Here is a 25,178-nt window from a genome sequence, read left to right on the forward strand (position 1 = left end):
GGGGGGGAAGGAAAATGACTGATTCCGGGAACCCAAGAGGCAAGCGAATTTTGGGAATGATGAGGGCAACAAATGTATAGATGTGCTCTACACAATTGATCTATGTATTGTGATGAATTTTATAAGCCCCAATAAATTGAGGGAAAAAAAAAAAAGAGTGGGCTTGGCAAGCCTCCTGAAGGGTGTCAGGGATCCCAAGAGGTCCTGAGCCTGCACTTTGACCACTAGCCCCAGGTGAGCCTCAGAGTGCCAGAGCAGGCCAGTGATTGCCATGGTGTCTGGTGCCCTCGGGAGTCTGGGTGAGCCCAGAGGAGTGATCCTAGGCCAGGCACGCTCAGGCAACTCAGGTTTCTAAACCCCTAAGACAAGGAAGGAGGAGGGTCCCTGATGGTGTGACAGCTAAGAGCATGACTGCCTACTGAAAGGCTGGTGGTTTGACCCTGCCTGTGGCTCCCTGGCTCCCAGGGAGCTGAGTCTCATGATCTGCAACCCCCTGGGGCAGCTTCCTTCTGTCACACGGGGTCACGAGGAGTTGGAATCGACTTGGTGGCACACGAGCCCAGCATCAGCAGGGTGACCCTTACTCAGAGCTCCTCCTGGTGCTGGCTTTCTAGGATTTCCACATGCGAAGTGATGTGGAAATCTTGCTCCATTCCTGGTGAGCGCTGATGGTTACCCAGATGTGTGCCATCAGGGCATTGCTGGGCGTCTGTCTGTGGGCGCACGTTTCAGCCGAGGACCTTCTCAGGCTATTTTCTCCGGCTGCAGCAATGCTGAGGTGTGGAGTACAGAGTGCAGTCCACAGAAAGGACTCTGATCCATGCAGGCAGGTGCCCACTTCTGTGTTGTTTTACAGCTTCCCGGAAATCATTGCGTCGAGAACTAGATGCATTTGAGATTTCATTCTCTACTGCAAATCATTATTTTTTTTTGTCTGCATTTTGAAGTTTGAATGATTCAGGCGTAAATGATCCTAACTGGATCTCTCCACAGAAAGGGACAATTTTCATCTTATGTGTGAAAATTAATTTTGTTCACCCCAAATACATGGTAATAATATTCTTCACAAAGTTCAGAAAGGTGTAATTGTGGCTTATCCAAATAAAACAAGTTCTTGTGAGGAGACAAAAATGGGGGGTAGATAACCCAATTCATGCTTTTATTAAGCCTGTTGATTCGCTCTCTGAATATTAAGTATCTGCAGGTTCTGTGGATGCAAATAAGGCATGAGAATTGACCTCTGTGCCCATATCAGGAATAAAAGCAAACTAATAGAGGGGATGAATGCCAGTAAACGTTGCCAATGGTTTTTATGGGAACATGCAGAACTGTGTTTGAAATACTGACATGGTTTGCATTGTGGCACTAAGGCCACATCACCTTCCTTTCTCAACTGGTAGCCTTCCCCACCCACCTCCACCCCTTGGGACCATGAACTTGATAAGATGGTGCATGAATGATGCTAGGTTCCTTTTTGCTGCCATCATACAAAATCTGAGAGTGCGTCTTCAATTAAAGGGGAAAAACTGGTTCTCCTGGGTTTTTGTCCGTTGCAGATGAATTTGCACAAATAATTTATAGGTAGGGATATCTATAAAGTCTGACTAGCCAGTTGTGATAATTTTATGTAAATGAACTTCAAATTAGGTTCACCTTTAGTCAGTGTGTATGTGTGTTTTAAAGCACTTAGCCCCACAACATTGAATATAGGTAAAACTTTTTATCTACAAAATTGTAATTCTTTGCAATCCCGAGGGAAACTATAGGCTTGGAATTGAGACTAGTTGGCCCCTCTTGCTGAGATGTCCTACTGTATCCTGTTGACATTTCTATTAAGCTTTGCAATGACTTAAGACTTCAGTTACATGTTTCATACAGGTACCATTAACCCTCCCCCAAATGTATGGTTACTTTTTAGGGAAGAATGTTTTCTTCAAGTCTGACTTCAGTCTTCAATGTTTAATCTGCCAAGGGTTGTGCAAATTCAAGGTGTGATGATTCTGTTACTGTCTATAAAGCAAGAGAGAGACCCTAAAATTATGACTGTTGTGACCACCACGTTCCTCTTTAGTTCTGGGAAGGTGCCTTCATTTGGTGGATGCGAGTAGTCCCAGGTGACTTGCCAAAAGACCTTGGCCACTTAGAGGTGTTAGCATGGCGATAAAGAATGGATTGATGGAATAAAAATAGACTTTTGAAAAGGGTTGATAAAAATCAATAAAGGCTAAAACCCTATGCCTATAGAGCAGATGATTTCTAGATGATGGGTTTTTAAGTTTCTCTGAGAATCCCCCATTCTCAAGAGTAGTGAAGCTGAGCAGAATTTCTCTCTTTTGTTTTCACCAGGTGTTCCCTGCACGTACAAAAAAGAGCCTGTTCCTATATCTAATGGAAACAAAATATGGACCCTGAAATTCTCTTATAATATTCCAAACAAGACACCACTTGTCCTCCTCCATGGTTTTGGAGGAGGGCTTGGACTCTGGGCGCTAAATTTTGAGGATCTTTCTACCAATCGGCCTGTTTATGCATTTGACCTGCTGGGCTTTGGACGAAGTAGTAGACCCCGGTTTGACAGTGATGCAGAAGAAGTGGAGAACCAGTTTGTAGAATCCATTGAAGAGTGGAGATATGCCCTAGGATTGGACAAGTTAATCTTGCTTGGACACAACCTGGGTGGGTTCTTGGCTGCTGCTTACGCACTAAAGTATCCATCAAGGTAAGTGATGGAGTGGTATCACATACTGGTGTCTAATTTAACCGTGGTGGCTATTTGAACCTGGGCCTTGCAAGTGGAGAACTGATTTGTAGAATCCATTGAAGAGTGGAGATGTGCCTTAGGATTGGACAGATTGATCTTGCTCAGATGCAAGATGAGTGGTGAGCTTTTGGCTGTTGCTTCTTCACTGAAGTGTATCTGAACCTTAAAAGACAATCCCATAAAGGATCCGGTAGACCAAATGGCCAAAACTTAGTGGCTGAATAATGTTGCTGAATTTTCCTATTACAGAACAAGTACTTTGGTAGAGCCCTGGAGAAAGAAATGACTTTTTGCTAAATTTAGAATGTGTAAACTTTAAACCTCAAATTTTTAAAAAATTCCTATAGATTGTTATGATCTTCAAACTTGTGGATTCAGCAGGCTTTACCTAACTTTTTCTGAGTTCTAGTAAGCTATAAGGTTAAGCAAGGTAAGGCAACTAGATGGCCCAGGTTTTAGGCCTCTCGTTGATAACTTAGAGCAAATTACTTAACTCCTAAGTTTTGTAGAAAAAGTATCTACCCTGTCGTGAGGTGCTGTCAAGTTGCTGTAACTCACAATGACCCTGTGTACCGCAGAGCAAAGCACTAGCCAGTAACGGGCTGTCTTCACAATGGTGGCTGTGTTTTGAGTCCATTGTTGCAATCCCTGTGTCAAGATATCCTAGTGAGGGTCTTTCTCTTTTGCATTCACCCTCTACTAAGCCTGATGTCCTTCAGGGACTGGTCCATCTTGAGAGCATATCCAGAGTATGTGAGTCTTCGCCTCCTTGTTTCTCAGGAGCATTTTGGGTATACATCCCAGACAAATATGCACATTCTTTTAGCTGTTCCTGGTACAGGCAGTATTCTCTGTCAACACCACAACTCAAAGACAGCACTTCATTGTGTCTTCCTTATTCATTGTCCAACTTTCCCGTGCTGGGAAAATACCAGTCAGGCACACTTTACTCCCTCAAAGTGACATCTTTTCTTCTTCTTCTTGAAACAAAACAACAGCAACAAAACACTTTAAAAGAAGTCTTTTGTAACATTTGCCAAAGCAATGTTGTTTGATTTCTTCAATACTGCTTCCATGGGTGTTAATTGTCGATCCCAATAAAAGAAACCCAATCTTTTCTCCATTTATCATAATACTGCTTATTGGCTCAGATGAGACTTTCTACTCCTGTAGAGAATTGCAGTTTTGGAAACCCACAGGGGCAGGTCTACCCTGTCCTCTGAGCCTTGGTGGTGTAGTGGTCATACTCCTTGGGCTGCTGATCACAAAGTCAGCAGTTTGAAACCACCAGCTGCTCCACGGGAAAAAGATGAGGCTTTCTACTGTTGTAAATATTTACAGTCTTGGAAATCCACAGGAGTTGTGCTACCCTGTGCTGTAGGGCTATGAGTCAGAATCAACTTGATGACTGTGAGTTAGGTTGATGTGTAATCCATACTAAATGCTGCAGTCTTTGATTTTCATCAGTAAGCATTGCAAGTCCTCGTCACTGTCAACAGGCAAGGTTATATCATCTGCATATTGGAGGTTGTTAGATACAACCCAAACTCTTACTTTTCCTGATTTTTTTAAATCATTCTATTGGGGGCTCCTACAGCTCTTATTGCAAAACATACATGCATCCATTGTGTCAAGCACATTTTGTACATTTGTTGCCATCATTTTCAAAACATTTTCTTTCTACTTGAGCCCTTGGTATCAACTCATTTTCTCCCTCATGACCCCTTGATAATTTATAAACTATTATTTTTCCATGTCTTACACTGATCGATGCCTCCCTTTACCTACTTTTCTGTTGTCCATCCCCAAGGGAGGGGGTTATATGTAGATCATTGTGATCAGTTCCCCCTTCCTCCCCCCACCTTCCCCTCCTGGGATCGCTACTCTCCTTTGAAAAGATACAACCCAAATTTCTACTTGTCCTGATTTTAAACCTTGTGGAATCCTCTTGTTCTGTGTAGAGGTTCTGTGTGAGCACAATTAGTTTACTCATAATTTATTGACCCATCCAATACCTTTGCATAGTCAATAAAACACAGATAAGTATATTTCTGATAGTCTCTTCTTTCAGCCAAGATCCACCTGCAATCAGCAATAATATTCTTGTTCCACTTCCTCTTCTGAATGCAGTTAACATTTCTAGCATTTCCCTGTCAAATGTGCTGCTGTGGAACCCTTTTTTCATTATCTTCAGCACAATTTGTGTGTGAGATGGATGACATTGTCTGAAAATGTACTGGGATTCTGCTGGACCACCTTTCTTTAGTTTGGGCACAGATAGAGATGTCTTACCATCAGTTGGCCAGGTCGCTTTCTTCCACATTTATTGGCCCAGACATGTGGATATTTTCAGTGTTGCATCTATTTGTTGAAGCATCTTGATTTGTATTCTGTTAATACTTGGAGCTCTGTTTTGCCAATGCCTTCGGTGTAGCTTGGATATCTTCCTTCAATACCATTGGTCCATGATCATATGCTGTATCTTGAAGTGGTTGAACGGTGACTAGTTCTTCTTTATGGTTTCGCTGTATATTCCTTCCATTTTCTTTTGATGCTTCCTTGATCATTTGCTATTCCCCTCTCCCCCCTATAGAATCCTTCGAAACTTTGACTTAAGCTTTGGGTTTTTCCTTTGGGTCGTGCACTTTCAGAAATACTGTGAGCATGTTCTTCTCTTTGGGTTTTCGAACTCCAAGGTTTGCCCATTTCCAGCTACCCTTTGAAGTATCTTTTTAGCTCTTATTTCATCATTTCTTCCACTCACTTTAGCAATTTGTGTTAGTCTGGGTAGACTAGAGAAACCAATTCATAAGCATGTATATGTATATAAGAGAGAGTTTTATATAAAGGGTAATTGTACATTAGAGAACATTCCAGCCCAGTCTAGATCAAGTCCATAAGTACGATATTAGCCCATATATCCGACAGCAATCTACAAAGTCCTCTTTAGACTCATGAAACACATGCAATGATGCCAAATGTAGAAGATCACAGGCCAGTGGGTAGAAAGTCTTTGGTGGTAGAAGCATCTCAGCTCTGGCAGGGGTCTCCACGTGGCCATTCCAGTTCCCAGGGCTGCATCAGGGTAGGTCCATGTGGTATCTCCTCAGGGATGCCTCGGAGGAAGTCAGCCTTGTCAGTAGAGAGTTTCCAGGGGGATTAACAGAGAGAGAGAGAGACAGACAGACAGACACACTCCTGCCTCCAAGGAGGAAGTACCAGATTTCCCAGAATTCTCAGGAGAAGGCCATGCCCACACACAAGTCTCATTGGCTATCTCCCGATTGACAGCCTAGACTCCACCCCTACATTCTTAATCCTTAAATTGACACCAGATTAGGTGACTACCGCACAATTCTTTGCTCAAGAGCAAGAGTCTCTTCTGACATCCAATCTGGTCTTTTCTTCCTGGCGTAGTGGTTACAAGTTGGGATGCTAACAGCAAGGTTAGCAGTTTGAAAACACTAGTTTCTCCAAAGGGAAATATGAGCTTTTCTACTCTTCTGAAGAGTGTAGTCTCAGAAGCCCACAGGGAGGGGCATTTCTACCCTGTTCTATAGGCTCACCAAGAGTAAGAATCGACTCAGTGGCAGTGAGTTTGTTTTGTTCTTTGATGCCTAATATCTGATCCCTTCGGCACCTTGCGGTCACACAGACTGATGTGCTTCTTCCATGTGGAATTTGTTGCTTCCCAGGTAGATGGCCGCTTGTTTACCTTCAAGCCTTTAAGACACCAGATGCTATACCTTTTGATAGCCGGGCACCATCAGCTTTCTTCACCATATTTGCTTATTCACACATTTGTCTTCAGGAATCTTGTCGGGAAGGTGAAATATTCTTATTAACAATGAATGTGATGCCAGTCCTCTTCAATTTGTCATTCCTGCCATAGTAGATCATAGAATTATCTGATTCAGAATGGCCAACCCCAGTCCAGGAATTCAGGAAATACCAGTTGAGATATTTCAACTGTGGATGCATTGTCAGATGCATTGCACTTGTGTAGGCCAAGAAATGTGGAAGAGCAGGCTAACCAACTATAGTAATCCATGGTTGTGCCCATTCCAAAGAAAACTTACATCCAAGCCTAATACAGGTGGCTGGAAAACATTGATGGAAAAATCCCAGTCTTTTTATGTGTTTTTTCTACAAACTTTTTGAAGCCACCTCATACAGAAGAAAAGCTCATTTTTACTTTGCTCATGGCTTTGCAAGCACATTTTTTGTATTGTTAGCACATTTAACCATGGGATTTATTTTTCTATTCAGAATTGCAGCCAACCTTGACCTTGAGGTCTTTGAGCCTTTGGGTGAAGGTCATTGTCATTGCGTGGGCACACCTCCTTGGGTGGGCACATCTCCTAGAATGTGGCAAGCAGAGTAGCAGCCCTGTGTAGCTGACTTTTTCTTCCTCTGGGACAGCCTGCCTTTTCTCTGCCATGCATTATGTAAACTTAAGTTTTTGCCCCTGGTTGTCTTTGTATATGAGATGGTCTTGTCAACTGGTTTACCTCCCCTGACATCAAGAACCCACATTTCTTTCTCCTACTTGGCTTTTTGAGCTCGGATGGCGTAGTGGTTACTTGTTGGGCTGCTAACGCAAGGTCATCCATTCGAACCCACTAGCCACTCCACGGGAGAAAGATGAAAAGCGTACTGTCTCAGAAATCCACAGGAGTGTTTTACCCTGCCCTATGGCATCACTGGGAGTCAGATTGACTTGATGGGGGTGAGGCTTTTTGTTGAGTTGGCTTCTGGGGGTTACTTTGTTTTATTGGATCCTTATGGCATGCTCTCGGTGAGAAATCCCTAGCTGTGTTTCTGAGGAAAGAAAGAGAAGGAAGAAGGTAGATTCTGATCCACAGCCACAGGGGTGTCTGTGGGAGTTGGGCTTCCTTGTTATTGTTAACTATGGTCCGATGGCCCCTGGCTCATGGTGACTCCATACCTGCTGGGACAAACCCTTTCATCTGCAGTTATGAAATACACCAAAGCAGCAGTCCTCAACCTGGGGTCGATCAACCCTTTCACAGGGGTGGCTTTCCGATGGTCTTAGGAACGAGAGACACCGCTCCTCTATCGTCTCCAGGCGGGTCCGTCCACATGCAGAGACTCCCACAGACAAGTAGCTGGCATGAAGACTACTACTCATGCTAAACCATGCTTCAAGACAAAATTTCATTGATTTGTCATCAGAAATATTTCACAATATATAATTACATATTGTATTTGTGATGAATCACTATGCTTTAATTATGTTCAATTTGTAACAATGAAAATACATCCTGCCTATCAGATATTTACATTACAACTTATCACAGTAGTAAAATGACAGTTATGAAGTAGCAACAAAAATAATTTTATAGTGGGGGTTCACCACAACATGAGGAACTGTATTAAAGGGTTGCGGCATTAGGAAGGTTGAGAACCACTGCTCCAAAGAAAGAGGCCGTCAGAACTTCAGCAGGGAATGACCAGATCATGGCGATGGTACGGGACTGGGCAGTTTTGTCACCTTGTGCAAGTGGCCAACAGTCAGGAGGTAACTTGATGGTGGCCAAAAATAGCATCAACAAAAGAGGGTAGGAGCAAAGTGGGGGTCGGTGGGTGATGGGGGGCCACGGACAAGTATCCACAGCAAAGGCTTCACAACAGTTGTGGGGATAATGGAATGAAAAGATTGTGGAAGCTTTTTCATGAACTTTTTGAACCCCCCTTGTATTTTAGAAAATGGCTTATGTATAAAAAGTAGTGTACGGTGTTCAGACCCAGAACTGCTCAGTATGTGAGGTGGGTAGATGTGATCACGCCTGGTGCAGTCAGTGCACTTACAGTCAGCTGGCTGCCAGAGCCAGTGTTCATAACTCCAGAAGACTTACATTGTCGAAGTACCAATTTCACATTAGCTAGGTTCTCTGGCTTTGCAGGTATCTCAAATCAAGACTGAAGTTTCGTCAGTCAGAACACCAGGCTTGGCACTTAGTAGGTGCCCAGGAAACATTTCTTAAATAGATTAATCTGAAAATGATTGTAAGCTAAGTTCATCATTGACCTTTTATATATTCTGTTCCCCCGTGCGTGCGCCCCCCCCCCCTTGTTTATTTTGCATGTCAGCATCAAGGAATTAGGATCTGGTCATGTTCTAACTTTCTCATGTCTTTTTGGGAGGAAGATATTTTTCAACTGTGCATATGTGAAAAGGGAAAGATGTCTGTCCTATGAGTGTGTCTCATGAACGCATGTTAAAATGGAAGTGAATTTGAGATCATTTGTGTGTATAAGAAAGATATTACTGAGAAAAATTCTGCTAACCAAATACATACATACACATATATATACATATTGTTTATACTAATTATAGAAAAGCAACAAATTAACTTGCTATTTAAACCTACAACTTTATGTTAAAACTGCAAAATAAAAAATAAGGTGTTAAAGTTTATTTTTTGTTCTCATTCCCACAGGTCAGATATTACCCAGGGCAGCACCTGGTCATGGAAGGCAGCTGTTACTAGTGCCCTGGGCTCCTTTTCCTTCTAGCGTTTTTCTTCCCTGCCTTTTCAGATGCTTCTTTTGAAGCATTTTCCGTTGAATGGAGTGGAAAGGGATAAATGAGTAAGCATGTCCTTTTGTGGGGAGCATTGTCCTTTTAGTTTATTTGAATGACCCTGGCAGTTTCTCATTTTTGCTTGCCTCCAATCTTTTGTGTTTAGATCCAGTCTGGAAAGACTCATACAGGTTCACAGAGGCAACCTATTCAGTAGACTCACAAATCCAAACCTGAGTAGTTAGATGTCAGCGCTCTCTAGAAGAGTGTTGCTCATTCTATTACAAAGGACAAAAACAAAAGCCAGTTCCCGTCCAGTCCTTTGGCACACAGATCAGAGAGTAGAACTGTGCTCCTTGTGTTTTCGATGGCGGTGGATTCTCAAGATGGAGAACTTGTGGAACAGGTCCGCAGAAGTGGATCACTGGGGCTTTTTTCCAAGGTGCCTCTGGGTGAACTGGAACGTCCAGCTTTCAGTTGGCTGCACCTCCCAGGGACTCCCTAATAATGATAGCCAGCCTCATGTTAACTGGGGTTGAGAGTGTGGTGTTCCTTCAAGGGAGCACTCACCAAACAGGACCTCCCTCTGGGGTGTGAGCCAGGGAGGCTTCGTTCTGGCCCACACACGCTTTCCCGGTGCGGTCACAGGGCATCCTCTTCATGTCAGCTGAGCAAGTACGGGACTGCCACCTTGCAGGTTACCTGTCCTACCCAACTGCCAGTTGGTCCAAGGACCCTTTGCATTGTGCTCTCGTGGTGAACTCTGAGTGTCAGAAGGGTGCTTTGTTTCTTTTGGCAGCGGGAAGTGGTCTCACAGCAACCAAATGAAATCGAGTTATTGCTGCACTCCAATACATTCTTTATATATATATGTAGATATATAAACATCCATATATATACTTTTTTTAATAGACTTTGAGGATTTTACTTTTTTCTTCTAACAGATAGCACTTTTCATCTTTTCCCTCTTATGTAAGACAGCTTATCCAGAACTCCTCTTGTTTCCGTGTGTAAGAGAGAAAAACAAAACCACATTATTTGTTGGGACTTACTATCTCAATCCATACCTGTCTCTGTCCTTGTCCTTTATGGGCAGCATCACTCTTTCATTCTTTGTGTATTTTTATAGGCCAGTTTGAGGAAAAGAAGGGAAACGTGCATCTTGTTTAAGAAAGATTCTCAGGATGGAGAACTTGTGGAACAGGTCCGCTTTGGCCGATTTGAGGGGCATCAGGTCACCTGGGGTGGTTTAGCTCTCTGATGAGCACACTGCCTCTGTCCATAAAAACCACTGTACAGTCTAACCCAGGGCCACCATCCCAGTTTCCCCAGATTCTTGATCCTGATTAAGAACAGAGAATTAGGCATTTGTGATAGTAAGATGATTCCTCCACTGAAAGTATGCTAATATATAAAATGCTCTAATACTTATATCTCAGCCATTTGGGTTGCATTTAAATCATGCTAAGTGGCTTCAGGAGCTCTGGTGGCACAGCAGTGAAGTGCTCGGCTACTAACCAAAAAAGGTTGCTAGTTTGAACCCCAGCAGCGGCTCCATGGGAGAAAGACCCAATGAACCGCTTCTGAGAAGATCCCACCCAAGAAGACCCTGCCAGGCAGTTCTGATCTGCCATGTGGGCTCCCTGTGAATCAGGATCTACTTGATCGCGCCCAGTAGCAACAAGTAACTTGGTATTTTGAGCCAGTGGTTCTCATTTTTTCAAATGTCTAAAGAGGCACCTGAGCTCCAGTCATATCTGTTTCAGCAGTTGTTCCCGGTCATGATCATCTTTTTAAAGCACACGGTGCGCCTCCCACCTCTCCCTATGCGTCACCAGGTTCACGTGTTCATCCATCAGGTATGTGTTGGGTATGATGTGATGGACTGGCCTGGGGCACAGCTCACAGTCTACTGGGTGAAGAGAGAGGAATTTAACAAGCCCTGTGGTGAGTTCCATGATGCAGTGGGTGTTGCTGTGAGAACCCTTGAAGAGAAGCTGGCTCAGTCTGAGGACTCAGCTGTGCAATTCTGAAGAAGTGCAGCCTGAGCTAAGGTGGCAGTTGAGCATTCTAGACACTGGGGACCAACATTGCAAAGGCTCTGTTCTGGGAGAATGCCTAGTCCATTCTGGAAAGGCCACCGGGACAGTTGGGCAAGGAGGCTATGTGTGCTTCCTCGGGGACTCCAAGTGGGGACCCAGTTCCTCCAGTACTGCTTCCCCAAACGTGCCCTTAGTTCACCTCTGTTCTCTTACCAGGGTGTATCATAATTAGAGATGGCATGTAACGTTTTATTTGTAGCTTAACATGCTGAGTCACACACCAAAGGGCTACTGTATTTTCTTGCATGTAACACACCCACACATGGATGCGCACAGGAAGCTAATGCGCAAGGGGGCTACACAGTTGACACTAAACATATAATGTGTCTTAATTTCCTAAAGCAATACTGCCTGCTATGTGAGGTGTTGACAGGCTGTCATTCTGAACAACCGCCTTCATCAGACAGTGGGGGTACAGGGGGAAGGGCAAGTAAGCCAGTGGTACTAGCCAAAGATGCTGTCTCCCTTCTTTCTTCTTTGTACCCCAAAACTCACTGCAATCAAGTCGATACTGACTCAGTGGCCATCTAGGACAGGGCAGAACTACCCCTGTGAATTTCCAAGACTGTAACTCTACCAGAGGAGAAAGCCCTGTCTTTCTCCCGAGGAGCAGGCTGGTGGTTTCAGACTACTGACCTTGTGGACCACAGCCCAACCTGTAACCATTGCGCTGCCAAGGCGCCTCCTTTGTACTTTGTTCTTTGAATTCTCCATTCTTTCTGGACTCCGGTGGTCAGGACTTCATATGAAGAGGACATCTGCACGATGATTTAGACGCTTCGGAAGTTATTCATAGAGAACACGTTTACCAAAGACTCGTTCACTCCAGGTTACAACCAGAATTTCAGTCACGACTGAAGTGACTGAAGTCACTCTGCAGTGAAGAGTTTTAAGACTGCCGTTGTCTCTTTCCCTTTTGGCCACACCTGGTTCTGTCTCCTAACTCTGCAGCCTTAGGTTGAGCAATTTTTCTTGGTCCCTCTTGAGAAGGCGGCTTTGTGTTTGACCTGAGGTGGTTCTCTGGGCTTGTCTCATTCTGGAAGTCAATGGGAAATACCCGGGGCCAACTTGATCTTGAGAATGACTTGTTTGTGAATGTTCTTTTCCTTGTTTCATGACAAGCTCTAGGGAGTCTGTAGATTTCTGGGTCTGATTGTTCTTGTTGCGTAATTTCCAGCAGGAGACTGGCTTAAAATCTCATAAAGGTCAGGTTTATATATACCCTCGTTAGCATTTAAACTCAGTTGTCCCAGTATGTTGCAGCAGATTTCTGCTCCTCTGCCCTTTAGGCTCTAATTTGCTCACCATCTTTGACCTCAAGACCTACGTAGTCATTAAAGACTAAGATAAATAACGAGTGGCTCTTGCATTATTGAAATTGATGGACTCTCTTTCTTGCTCTACTGGTGCTTTGTTTTTCCTGTAGACGTGTGATTGAAGACTCACGTGTGCTGTCTGACTATATTTAAGGCCATCCTTTCCCAAGGTGTGTATTAACAAACCCATCAGGCTATCGTCTGTGGGATATTAGGGGGTAGAACCTGCATGATTATTACGTTTTAGGTAGACATTAAAACTCCATAACTTCTATCAAGTGAGGAGATAATATTTTACCTTTGGAGATGGGAAATTGTCCTGGGAGTTTGGTCTAGTTCAAGATTGTAATAACCTATTAGGCAAAGCCTATAATCAGGCTTCCTGAGGAATGAAAATTACTTTGCTAAGAAATTGACAGAGTATTAAGTGAAAATTTTCAACAAGCTGATGGAGCACTAGAAGCATCACTTGTCAAAAAATGTAGAAGGCATGCTTTTTACCTGGCCACCCCAGTGGAAGAGATCCAAATTTGTGCTCATTTCAAAGAAAGATGATCCAAGAAAATATAGAAATTAATTAACAATACCACTAGCTCACATGCAACTTAAGTTCTGCTGAAGATCATTCAAAAACAGCAGCAGTCCGTTTCACTGCGAGCTGCCAGCAATGCAAGCTGGATTCAGAAGAGGACACCGGCCAAGTGATGCCACGGCTGATGCCAGATGAGTCTTGGCCGAAAGCAGAGACATGCCAGAAACATGTTGACCTGCGTTTTATGGACTCTACAAAGGCACTCAGCTGCCTACGTCATACCAAATGGTGGACAACATTCAGAAGAATGGAAATTCCAGAACACTTTCTTGTGCTCCCGTGGAACCTGTGCACAGACCTAGGGGCAGTTGTTGGAGCAGAGTCAGGGGGATACTGATGGTTTCCGATCAGCGAAGGTGTGTGTTAGCCTTGTATCCTTTTACCATATTTAATTCAGTGTGGATGCTGCGCACATCATCTGAGCAGCTGGACTAGGTGGAGGAGGATAAGGCTTCACGAACGGAGGAAGGCTTGTTAACCTGCGATACACAGACGACAGAAACCTGGCCTGCTGAAAGCGAGCGGGGCTTGAAGCACTCGCTGATAAAAAGACTACGTGATAGCTTCAGTCTGGATGGCAACCCAGCGTAACGAAAAGGAAGTCCACACACTGGACTAGTACACAGCAGCGTGGTAAAAAGGAGAAAGGCGATCTTTTGATTTCAGTAATGAGCAAAGATATTACTTTGAGGATTAAGTTGTGCCCAACCCAAGTCATGGTTCTTTTGTTTTTAATTGTGAATTAGGGTTCAAACCATGAATTTTATATCTAAAAGGTTAAACTATGACCAAGAACAGCCTTCCCACTTCCCAGCCCCAATAGCTTGCCGTGAGCCCCCTTTGATTTCTCTTATCCCTCTTGTGAAATAGTATCTTCCCCTTCACCCCAGTTAACCACCTGTCTGCCCACTGGCCTATTGCTTCGCATTCCCTCGTGTGCCTCCCCTGCCCCTTGGTAGCCTTCAGTCTGTTTCATTTGCTGTGAAAACCATTGTCTTGTTTTTGTCTTCATTGCTAACACTAGTCTCCTGCAGTAGTTGTCCTTTTGTGAGTGAGTAATTTCACTCCGTCATCATGTTCACTCAAGCGTTATGCTCTCATTGTTCTCAATCCATGCAGACTGTGAGGTGCGTGGTGGTTTTATCATGACTCTGGAGGGATGCGTCGTGTCCCCTTGGGGGTGTGACAGATATTTCTATCCTCTTGCTACTGTGAACAGTGCTGTGGTGCACATGGCTGTGCAGGTCTATTCTTGGTATGGCTCTCACTTCACTAGGACACGTTCCCAGCACAGGGACTGCTGAGTCGTATGGAGTCTCTATTCCCAGTTGTTTGAGGCAGCGCCACACTGCTTCCACAGTGGCGGCACGGCTTTAGTCCCACGAGCAGTGTAGGAGAGCTCCAGCCTCACCACACTCTTTCCAGCACTTTTGTTAAACTTTGCTATCAATACTGATGTAAGGTACTATCTCATCAGTTTTTTGATTTGCATCTCTTAGATTCCACGGTATTTTCAGTTGCCTCATATACACGGGAAAGTTGGACAATAAATATGGAAGACATGCACATCAATTACATTACTGACAAATACTATTGAAAGTACCATCGCACTCACTGCCATTGAGTCAATACTAAGTCAGCGACCCTCTGTGGGTTTCTGAGACTGTAACTGTTTATGGGAGTAGAAAGCCCAGTCTTTCTCCTGCGGAGCTGCTGGTGGTGTTGAACTGCTGACCATGCGGACTGCAGCCCAACATGTAATTACTACACCACCAGGGCTCCATGAAAGAACCATAGATTGCTAAAAGAACAAACAAATCTTTATCGGAGAAAGTGTAGTCAGAATGCTCCTTAGCAATGAGAATGGTGAGACTTTGCCTCACGTACTTTGGACATATTCTCAAGAGAGGCCAGACCTTGGACAAGGACATAGGGACATCGTGGTTGGTAACGTAGTGGATCAGGAAAAAGCAGAAGACCCCGCTCCGCCCCCTAACAAGTTGGTTTGCCACGGTGGGTGCAACTATGGACTCAAACATAATTCTCAAGGCAGGGTAGGACTGAGCAGTGTTTTGTTCCCTTGTACAGAGGGGTACTGATTCACAGCTGACCGAGTGGCACTGTGGTAGTTATATAATCGTTTGTCAATTTGAGAGGATTAAGAGTGAAGGGGTGGGGGCTAGCCTGTCAATCAGGTCATAGCCAATGAGGCCTCTGTGTGGGCATGGCCTTCTCCTGAGGATTCTGAGAATGCCTGTATTTCCTCCCTGGAGGTGGGAGACATTGTAGCTGACAAGACACATGGAACTACACCAATGCCCAGAGCTGGAGAAGCCACGTGGAGACCCCTGCCAGTGCTGAGATGCTTACACCACCACTGTATTCACAAAACTTCCCACCCACTGGCATGTGATCTTCCTGCATTTGGTGTCATTGCATGTATTGTGTGGACTTTATAGATTGGTTTCAGACATATGGGCTAATATCAAATTTATGGACTTGATCTGGACTTCGTTGGGATGTTTTCTCAATATTTAAATGCTCTTGTATATAAAGCTCTTTCCTATACACATAGGAGTGTTGATGAATTTGTTTTTCGAGTCTACTCGGGCTAACACAGGCACTCAACAGCAATAACATCTACCAACATCTATGGGCATCTGAAACAAATGTTTTGTGGAACGATACTCAGATTTGTTATGTAACAAACTTTTCCTATTCCAAACCAGACTCTTTTATTACACAAAATGTGGCCAACTCCCTGAGTGGAAGGCCCCGTGTATATACTAAGAAATAGCTGTATAGTTCAATAGCATCCTCAGAGGGAACCAAGTTTTATACTTACTTTTAGATTACACTTTATAAGATTTGAATATCTGTACAGATAAGGGCCAGAGGGGAACATGGGAGAGCACGCACACCACGTGCTTACCAAGCATCCGCCATGTGCTAGCCTGCCCACCGCGCGCTCCACACACATGTGTGAACTATTAGGGGTGCACTTCTCACACAAAAGGAGAGGGCATTTGCCCTTGTGTATATACTTTGCCTAATTCTTTAAACTGGCATTTTTACATAGGGGCAGTATTTTTATGATTTGTATGAAATAAGAAGGGTCAAAATGAGCGGAAAAAGAAAATCAACAGCAGAGAGATTCGATTTTTCTCTCCCCCTGGTTTTCCTTTGTCCACTGCTGGCTTGGATTAGCTGTTCTGTGTGATCCTGGAGCAGACTGGACCAAAATGTCTACAAATTTCTAACAAAATACTAGTCATCTTTCAGGGTAGGATATGTTTTAAGAAAGGGTTCAGTATTTTCAGCATGGCTCTGCTCAATGCTTGCCCTCATGAATTGATCACTGAAGATATGGGTGCTATAGAGCAAAGTGTGGTGAAGAAATCAGATGGTGCCCAGCTTTCAGAAAGGATAGCATCTGGACTCATAAAGCCTTGTCTTAAAACAAGCAGCCATCTAAGTGAGGCATTCACCTAAGTCCACACGGAAGAAGCACACCAGTCTATGTGATCCGAGGATTGTAAATAATTAAATCCAAAGGAGGGAATGGCATCAGAGCTTAAATTGTGAACACCCAGTTTTCAGAAGCCTATGGGTGGCAGTGGAAGCCCCAAAATACATCTGCACAGTCTCCACACCCCACATGGATTAAGCCTCCAGTGAGTACCCTCTGACCATAGTCAAACAATGTGAATACCCTTTCTCTCAGGCAGCGTTATAAAGTCAATTATGGCAGATGTAGTTAGGTTAAAATGTAATACCTTATTTGATCTCTTGGCCCATTTTAAAGTTATTCCATTTTTAATATTCTCTGCTTTTCCATTGAGTGTTTTTTCTGTATTTTCTTTATCTGTTGTTGTATTTTGTTATTTGTTTGCTTCACATGATTTTTGTGTGTGAAATCTGGGCTAGACAGATCTATAGAGACAGTAACTGGATTGATAATTGCCTCTGGGCGTGGCAATGGATGTTGGGGGCAAATGGGTACAAGAAAAAAATGTTCTGAAATTAATTTTAGTGTTGATTGAACAAATCTTAGTAGGATTGAACAGTTAAATTGCATGACATGTGAGGTATATGCCAAGAAAGCGATTCTAAAGAATTTTCTCTTTAGGAAGGTCAGTAACGAAGAACCCACTGCCACTGAGACCCCATGCTGACTCGCAGTGACCTGTAGCACAGCACAACTCCCCTGAGTTTCTGAGACTAACTCTACAGTGGAATAGAAATCCTTGTCTTTCTCCCACAGAGCAGCTGGTGGTTTCGAACTGCTGACCTTGTGGTTCACAGCTCCACACCTAACCATTACACCACCAGGACTCCTCAATAGTGAATAAGACTGGCTATTTCCTAAGATGAGCCTCTACTGTTTCTTGCTTCGTTGGCCCTGCCCCAGATCTCACTGTAGTTGTAGTAACGGAAGAATCCAAGTACACGTGGTTGTCTCTGCTTCCACTTAAAGGGAGAGAGAGGTAATCCTTTATGTTCACCCTGTCATCAGTTGGTTGTGATGTAGGCTGAATACCACTTTTGTTTTCTGTTCATTTTCATGATCTCTTCTGCCTTGTATTATCAATATCTTTATAAATCTGGATCTACAAATGAACATCAGCAACATGCAACATTGTTTTTGATACCTGGGTGCCATAGGGCAGCGCCTCCTTGTCTGTAATGAGAGGTCAAATGGAATGTTCTCCACAGACCCTCAGAGCTCAGTGCCCCGGGACTATGCTCGAAGGGTTGTTGAAGAAATGTGGTCGAAGAACATTTTTGCTAACTCATCTTCTCTGTGCCGATGAAAATGATGAAAACCAACCTGACATAAGAATAATATCCCGTCCTTGCCCACACTCTGGTTTATTTGGTTTTCCATGTGAGTTTGGTCGAATCATTGCCATTTTATCGCTGGGAGCGCTTTGCCGAACGCTGGGATTGTTTAGGTTACAATTGACTATTGCTCTGTTAGGAGTTTTGCGAAGTGTAAAACCATGATGTGTTGAGGGGGAAGCACTTCCGATAGTTCTGGGTCTCCCTTCTGAGCAAGGCGTTTCACTCGGTGGATCATCAAAACCATTAGTTCTGTAAAGCACACGGTAAGCTAACTAGACTGAAAAGATGTTCTCTCTGACTAGTTAAGGAGGACATTTGGAAAGGATGCGGCACAGAATGGAAGGCCAGTCTATCCTGATTTCATTCTGGTTGCTGGGTGCTGCCCAGTCCGTTCTGACTTGTAGCAGCCCTCTGGGCAGCAAAAGGAAAACCGTGCCGGCCCTGGGCCATCCTTACCATTATGTCTGAGCCCACTGTTGCAGCCACTGTGCCAACCAGTCCCTCTTGTTGAAGGTCACCCTTTGGGGGGGCTGCCCTTCTACTTTGCCAAGCATGCGGTCCTTTCCAATAGTGACGGGAGATGTATTTCTGTCCACGAAGTTTCAGAATTCCAGTACTAGGGTTATCATGTTTTCTTTTCAGCCCGTTTCTCTCGCGCTTGCGAAAAGTTCACGTAGAGCCCTTTAGAATCCACCCAAACCCCTAACTGCCCTTAGATTTCAAGACTGGTTGACTCATCGGAGATGACTATCATTGGTGTCTGAGGCTTCTTTATACAGAAGAGTATGATACTAACCTTCACGTATTTCTGCCGTGTCAGCCTCGAGATGCCTTTGGACTTTTCTGAATAGTCAGTATGTTAGGCCAGGTTGACTAGAGAAACAAATCCAGGGATATTCATGTATGTATAAGAAAGAGTTTGATATCAAAGAACAATTGTATTTTAAGAAAACATCCCACTTCAGTCCAGATCAAGTTTATAAGTCCAATATTAGCCCATATGCCCAATACTAGTTCATAAATTCCTCTTCAGACTCACGTAATTACTCGCAATGCTGCCAGATGCAGGAAGATCACAGGCTGGTGGGTGAAAAGTCTTGTGGATCCAGTGGTGGTGGAAGCTTCTCCACGTGGCTCCTCCAGCTCCCGAGTGTCTCCTCAACAGGGTTCCACATGGCTTGTCAACAGGAACACGAAGGCAGAGAGAGAGGCCCACCTCTTCTGATGGCGGAATCGACAAAGAGGAAGTTCCCAGAATCCTCATGAGAAGGCCACGCCCACAAGGAGCCACTGATCAGGCTGTGACCTGATTGACAGGCTAGACTCCACCCCTTCACTCTTAATAGTCTCAAGTTGATACAAGATTATGTAGCTACCACAGTCAGTGAATGGTATCATCTACCAGAGTGTAGCTTAGATACAACAAACACCCTCTCACCTGTTTCGCAAGGACAGTCATCACATGCCCTTTTAAGCATCTCTTTATTGTTATTGTCCAGGTTTACATATATTAAAATGAAAACCTCTTCCCACCATACTTCTCATAAAACTCATGAAATCTCAATATATGAAAAAAGAACGTAGCACCTGTTCAGCCCTGAGACTTCTCTTTAATTTGCAAGTTTTAAAAACGGTTTCCTTCTACCTCGCATTATAAATGCTGTCAGTTGTCACCTTCAGCTGAGTTTGCTAGATGGACTTAGATGTGTTCTTTTCCCACCAGGGTTAATCATCTCATTTTAGTGGAGCCTTGGGGTTTTCCTGAGAGACCTGACCTTGCTGACCAAGACAGACCCATCCCGGTGTGGATCAGAGCCTTGGGCGCTGCGCTGACTCCTTTTAACCCTTTAGCTGGCCTCAGAATCGCAGGACCCTTTGGTGAGTGCTTGCACCTCGGGGCAGCAGGACAGTAGAGATGATAGCAGAGGGCTGGGTACTGATGCCACTTTTGCTTCTCAGAGCCCTAAAAGCCAGGTTGACTGGAGAAACAAATCCAGGGACACTCATTAATGTATCAGAAAGAGCTCTTTCTGTTCCTCCAGCAGGCCTGAAAATCCATACAACAGCCGTTTCTCCTCACAGAGGAATCTTTGTATTACAAAGAAAACTAGTAATTGGGAAGGGAGGGTCATCCTTGAAGAAGCAAGCAGGGTGCCCCTCGGGAGAAGACAGGTAGCTGGGTAACGTGTTGGTGAGCGTTCAGTGCACGTGGCCCAATGATTGTGTCCAGCCGGTGACTCAACACGTGACTTGACTGTGAGGCAGCAGGCATCGCCACTCATCAGGCCCTTAGCCGAATCTCAGAATGTGAGGAAGCCCTCAGAAACTGGGGGCTCCTGACTGGATAGTGGTTCGTTTCTGCTTTCAGTTCATTGTCTCCCAGCCTCGGTCCTCCAACTGGGGGTATCTGTGTACCTCGTTGTCACCGATGGTGGTGCTCAGACCTACCTCTCCCCTTCTGATGTGGATCAGTTAGGAATGCTTTCACCGGCCAGTAATTGAATACCTGACTTCCAGTGGCTTAGACCGCAGAGCAGCGGTTCTCAACCTGTGGGTCACGACCCCTTTGGGTGTCAAGCGACCCTTTCACAGGGGTCGCCCAATTCATCACAGTAGCAAAATGACAATGATGAAGTAGCAATGAAAATACTGTTATGGTTGGGAGTCACCACCACATGAGGAACTGTCTGAAAGGGTCATGGCGTTAGGAAGGTGGAGAACCACTGCCTTAATGTCTTTTTATTTCCTCGAGAGCCTGGGGAGAGGCGGTCTCAGTGCTTGTTTGTTCTAATAGCTGGTTCCTCAGTGCCAGGAAATAACCCTGTTTTTAGGTGACTCAGCCTTTCTCCTGGGGGCTGGAGAGGACTTGAAGGTCGTCTTAAGGTGGCACGAAGCAGCATCTCACAAAATAGCAAGAACATAAAGCGTGTCAAGCAGCCTTCTCTCCACAGTGCTTTCTTTTCTCGGTGAAGAAAATCTCCCCCAGAAGGCTCCCACAGACATCCCTCACACCTACCCACCCGCGGTCCTTCTCCACCAAAGGAGAACTCGTTTCTGTGGCCAGTCAGCACTCATCCTCGGAGTGTGAGGGAGGGGCCTTCTCTCCTGGGCACTTTCTGCCTAACTGGCGCTGTTCTAACCTCAGGATCCATTAGCGAGGAGACAGAGAGAGACAGAGAGACAGAGAGAGAGAGAGAGGCACGTGGGGCAAGGAGGTGGGAGCGTAGAAGATACCTGTAGATTCTGCTCCCCTCTGCCTCCTTGCCTGCATGCCCTTGTGCCAGGGAGTGTAGCGACAGGGAGAAGCAGGAGCAGAATAGGCCATCACTCTTCCTCAGCGCTCTTGTACACGGGATCTTCCCCCCAGCCGCCTCCACCTTCCCGGGCTGAGCCCTTCCTGCTTCCAGGCTTGGGCTGGTCTTCTGGATGAGCTACTTAAGAGATTCCCTAGACCCTCTAGCCCTGAAATGGAAGTGGATTTTAGTGGATCCCAGAGAGCAGCTGCGGAAAAGAAATCCATGAAAAGCAGTGAGGGGTAGTGCCAGAGAAGGGAGAATGCCTGGGGGAGACATTTAAAAGCCACATCCTCTGTCTCCCCATACTGCTGAACTGGGGTGGTGGGTGGTGCCGAATATTGGTGTATCATCAAACTGCTTGTTGGGGCTTTGTAGTTTCTTTGGAGACAGAAAGATAGGACTGGGACAAACAGGAAGCCTCTTGAGAGGAATGTGTGGATGGTTGGTCCCTGGCCAAACCGCAGCCTCTCTTCCTTTGGAGCCTTGCCCATGCCTCTCCCTTCAGGGTGGGGGGCCTGGGAGCCACCTTAGCAGGGGGTGGTGCTAGTGTCTCAAACAGAGCCTCGGGACTTCTTTTCCCAGGAAGCATGACAGACCCCCGTCCCCTCTCCTTTGGTGCTGGTGCCTGTGACGACAGAGGAGCACAGACCAACAGTCCCTTTTGTGTGTGAGCTGCTCTACTCACCTGCCTTGGCTAGAACCTTTCCCCCAAAACAGGGTTCAGAGTTTATGTCCACGATTTTGAGCACATCTTGTAAATCCGTATATATACGACATCCTGTCATTCGTACTCTGAGCTTTCCTGTAGGCAGCTCGGGGAGAGCAGCTTTTAGGACCTGTGCTTTTCCCCACCCCAAAGGTATTGGAATAAGTGTACACCCACTCTGCTTTGGTCGGCATGGTGCGGTTGCAAAGACCAGGTTGCCATGCAGCCAAAGGCAGGGAGTGAGAGAGAGGAGGACTGGGTCACATCGTAGAAAAGGGCCCTGTACTTGCCCAACTGCCAGCACCTTCACAGCCAGCATGACTCCCACCTTAAACCTTGGTGTTTGTTACTGACAGACCAGGGTCGTTCGCAATGTCATCCTACTGTCAATGCAGATGTCCTACGACTCATACACGTGAAATGTTGGATAGCCAGAGAGTTGGTGCATGAGGGACAGGCGTGTATAAGCATGCACGTAAGCACTAACTAGGTTGAATGTTAACTCTAACTTGAAACATGAATATTTTTGTTTCATATTACATAGGCTTAAGTTTAGTGCAACGTTTAAGACCCGATTTCAAGAGGAAGTATTTATCCATGTTTGAAGATGAAACTGTGACCGAGTACATCTACCACTGCAATGTCCAGACTCCAAGGTGAGATTCTGCGATTCTGAATTGACGTGTGGCTTTTAGACTTTCTGAAACATATCCAAGTCATCCAGAGTCTTTTATCATTAACTGATTTATTATAAAAAGACGGGTCCCGGAGTTCATACACTCATCCATTCAAGACACACCTACTGTGCAGAACACGGTGCTGGGTGCTGATGTGAGACAGTCTCTCAAACCCTGATGTTGAGGAAGCAGTGGTCTTGGCTTTCTCTGCAGGGTGATCGGAGTTGAGGGATACAGAATTTCACACAAAGGCAACATTTCCCAAACCGAGTGTGAGTATTAGACCAAAAGAAGAGCTGCCAGCCCAAACAGATCCCTAGTTGTCCGTGCCCCGAGGAACTCTTCATGCCTTACAGCAAGGCCACATGGCTGGGGAACGAGCAGGCTTGGTGGAGGGAGAGGAGTGGAAGGAATTCTGTGTATACCTTGATAAGAGAGATGAAGAAGGTAGCCAGAGGGACCAAGAGAGCCAACCAAAGGCAATACTTCTTTTTAAAAACACACGTACCCACACGAGGGGGCTTCAAAAAGTCCACAAAAAAGTGCAGTTTTACCACAAACTTTTCGAAGCCCCTTCATTTTAGAAATATATGCACATAGATACATCAATACATGTGCATTTATAAAATGTATATATGTATCAACGTGTGTGTGAGCACATATACGTATGTGTATAGAGCATACATGCGCACACAAAGGCGTGTGCGCACCAGGAGGCAGCCAAAAGAGCCAGAAGAACATGGGGAGCAAGGAGGAGGAGCTGCCATTGCACAGGAGACCATCCGGAAGGGTGAGGGCTCCCAGGCTTGGGGGCGCCCTGCAATACAGGGTGGGGCTTGTCCAATTTGCAGTTCCTGAGCCCTTATTCAGAGATTCCGGTTCAGCAGCAGGGCTTCAGATGATTCTGGGGGAAATGGGTCTGAACCATACTTTATAAACCTAGCAGTGGCACCTCATCTCCAGGACTGGGACTTGGGTTAGAAGCTGAACATTGAGATGCAGAGCAAGTTGCCCTCCTTTCTATCTCTCCCCCCGCCCCTCTCTCCCTAGACAATGTGCATATCTGCTTTATTTAAAGTCAGACCGTGGTACGTGAGGAGGTGTAGCTCGTAGTTGTCTGGTAAAATTGGTTAGAGGTTCTCTGCCAAGAGTGAGGGGCATAAGAAGTAGGTCCTCGAGTGAGAGCCACTGGCAGTTTGGTGATCGCCTAGGGAGTTGGATCTGGTGAATCTGAGTTTCATCGACAGTTGTTCTAACAGTTCCCAGGGGTTCCACTGTCCCAGAAGCATCATTCCCGCCTCCCCCCTCCCCCTCCCCCTATGGGGTTTTACTCTTCTTCTACACTTGTGCCAAGGTCACGTGTGCCGTCAAGCCTGAGTTTGACGCCGCCTTTACGTTGGCACATACATGTGTTCTTCCTGCATGGCAATGTGTAATTGTGTCCTACTTCTTCCAGAATAGCAGAAATGACAGCAGACAGCCGGTCGCAGCCTGTTACAAATATATACCATAAAAGTTTCTTCTTAACTTGATAATGGCTTTGCTATTGCAGAGGAAAAAACCAATACTGTGAACCACTGGAAAAGTTCCCTTCTCTGTTCAGTTTGAGAGAAGGCAGAATGAAAAATAGTATCTCTTCAGCTGACGGGGAAGAATTGTTAGTCACCATGCAGTCGGTGACAACTCCCGGTGAGCCCCTCTGCAGAGCCAGACTGCTCCCCTCTGCAGAGCCAGACTGCTCCCCTCTGCAGAGCCAGACTGCTCCCCTCTGCAGAGCCAGACTGCTCGGGATGCGGAGCGGGTGTCAAGCCCGTGGCCTTTCAAGATCAAATTGTCCGGCCTGTCTTGGAAACCCCCTTCCAGCCAGTCATCCAGTGCTTCAGTGTGGGCGCCACCCAGAGACACCCGGGTAGGGAATCAGGATTGCATGTTTCGGTTGAGAGGAAGAAACCTTTTTCAAATCCCAGCAGTGCAGAGCAGCCTGTTATCTAGCAGTGTTCGGTCTCCTGGGGGGTTCTGTTCCTTGATTCTTTCCTCATAGATTCTTTTCTATTTAAACTGAGATTGTCCTGAAATGAGGGAGATGCTAAATGTGGATGTTTGGACAGAGAAAAGAGTGCTGTTGATACAACATGCTCTTCCAAAAATCATACATGTGATTTCCTCCTGTCCCCTCAAGTGGTGAAACAGCTTTCAAAAATATGACGATTCCTTACGGATGGGCAAAAAGGCCAATGCTCCTGCGAATCGGTAAAATGCACGCTGACATCCCGGTCTCAGTCATCTATGGCGCCCGGTCCTGCATAGATGGCAACTCCGGCAGCAGCATCCAGTCC

At 45.3% G+C, this 25,178-nt stretch overlaps 1 protein-coding gene across 1 annotated transcript in view; it reads left to right on the forward strand.

Annotated features, from left to right (window-relative positions):
* ABHD5 (abhydrolase domain containing 5, lysophosphatidic acid acyltransferase) overlaps positions 1-25,178 on the forward strand; it is a gene marked incomplete at its 5' end in the record, with an annotated part of 38,646 nt that overhangs the window by 11,232 nt on the left and 2,236 nt on the right. The window contains 4 exons of the mRNA XM_030886941.2: positions 2,347-2,719; positions 19,887-20,041; positions 22,710-22,821; positions 25,022-25,174. Of these exons, the coding sequence (XP_030742801.2) occupies positions 2,347-2,719; positions 19,887-20,041; positions 22,710-22,821; positions 25,022-25,174 (793 nt within the window). The remainder of the gene's footprint in view (positions 1-2,346; positions 2,720-19,886; positions 20,042-22,709; positions 22,822-25,021; positions 25,175-25,178) is intronic.

This window comes from Echinops telfairi, unplaced genomic scaffold, assembly GCF_000313985.2.
Source record: "Echinops telfairi isolate 266 unplaced genomic scaffold, ASM31398v2 ScPeMD7_4225;HRSCAF=4972, whole genome shotgun sequence".
In the NCBI taxonomy this organism is placed as follows: domain Eukaryota; kingdom Metazoa; phylum Chordata; class Mammalia; order Afrosoricida; family Tenrecidae; genus Echinops; species Echinops telfairi.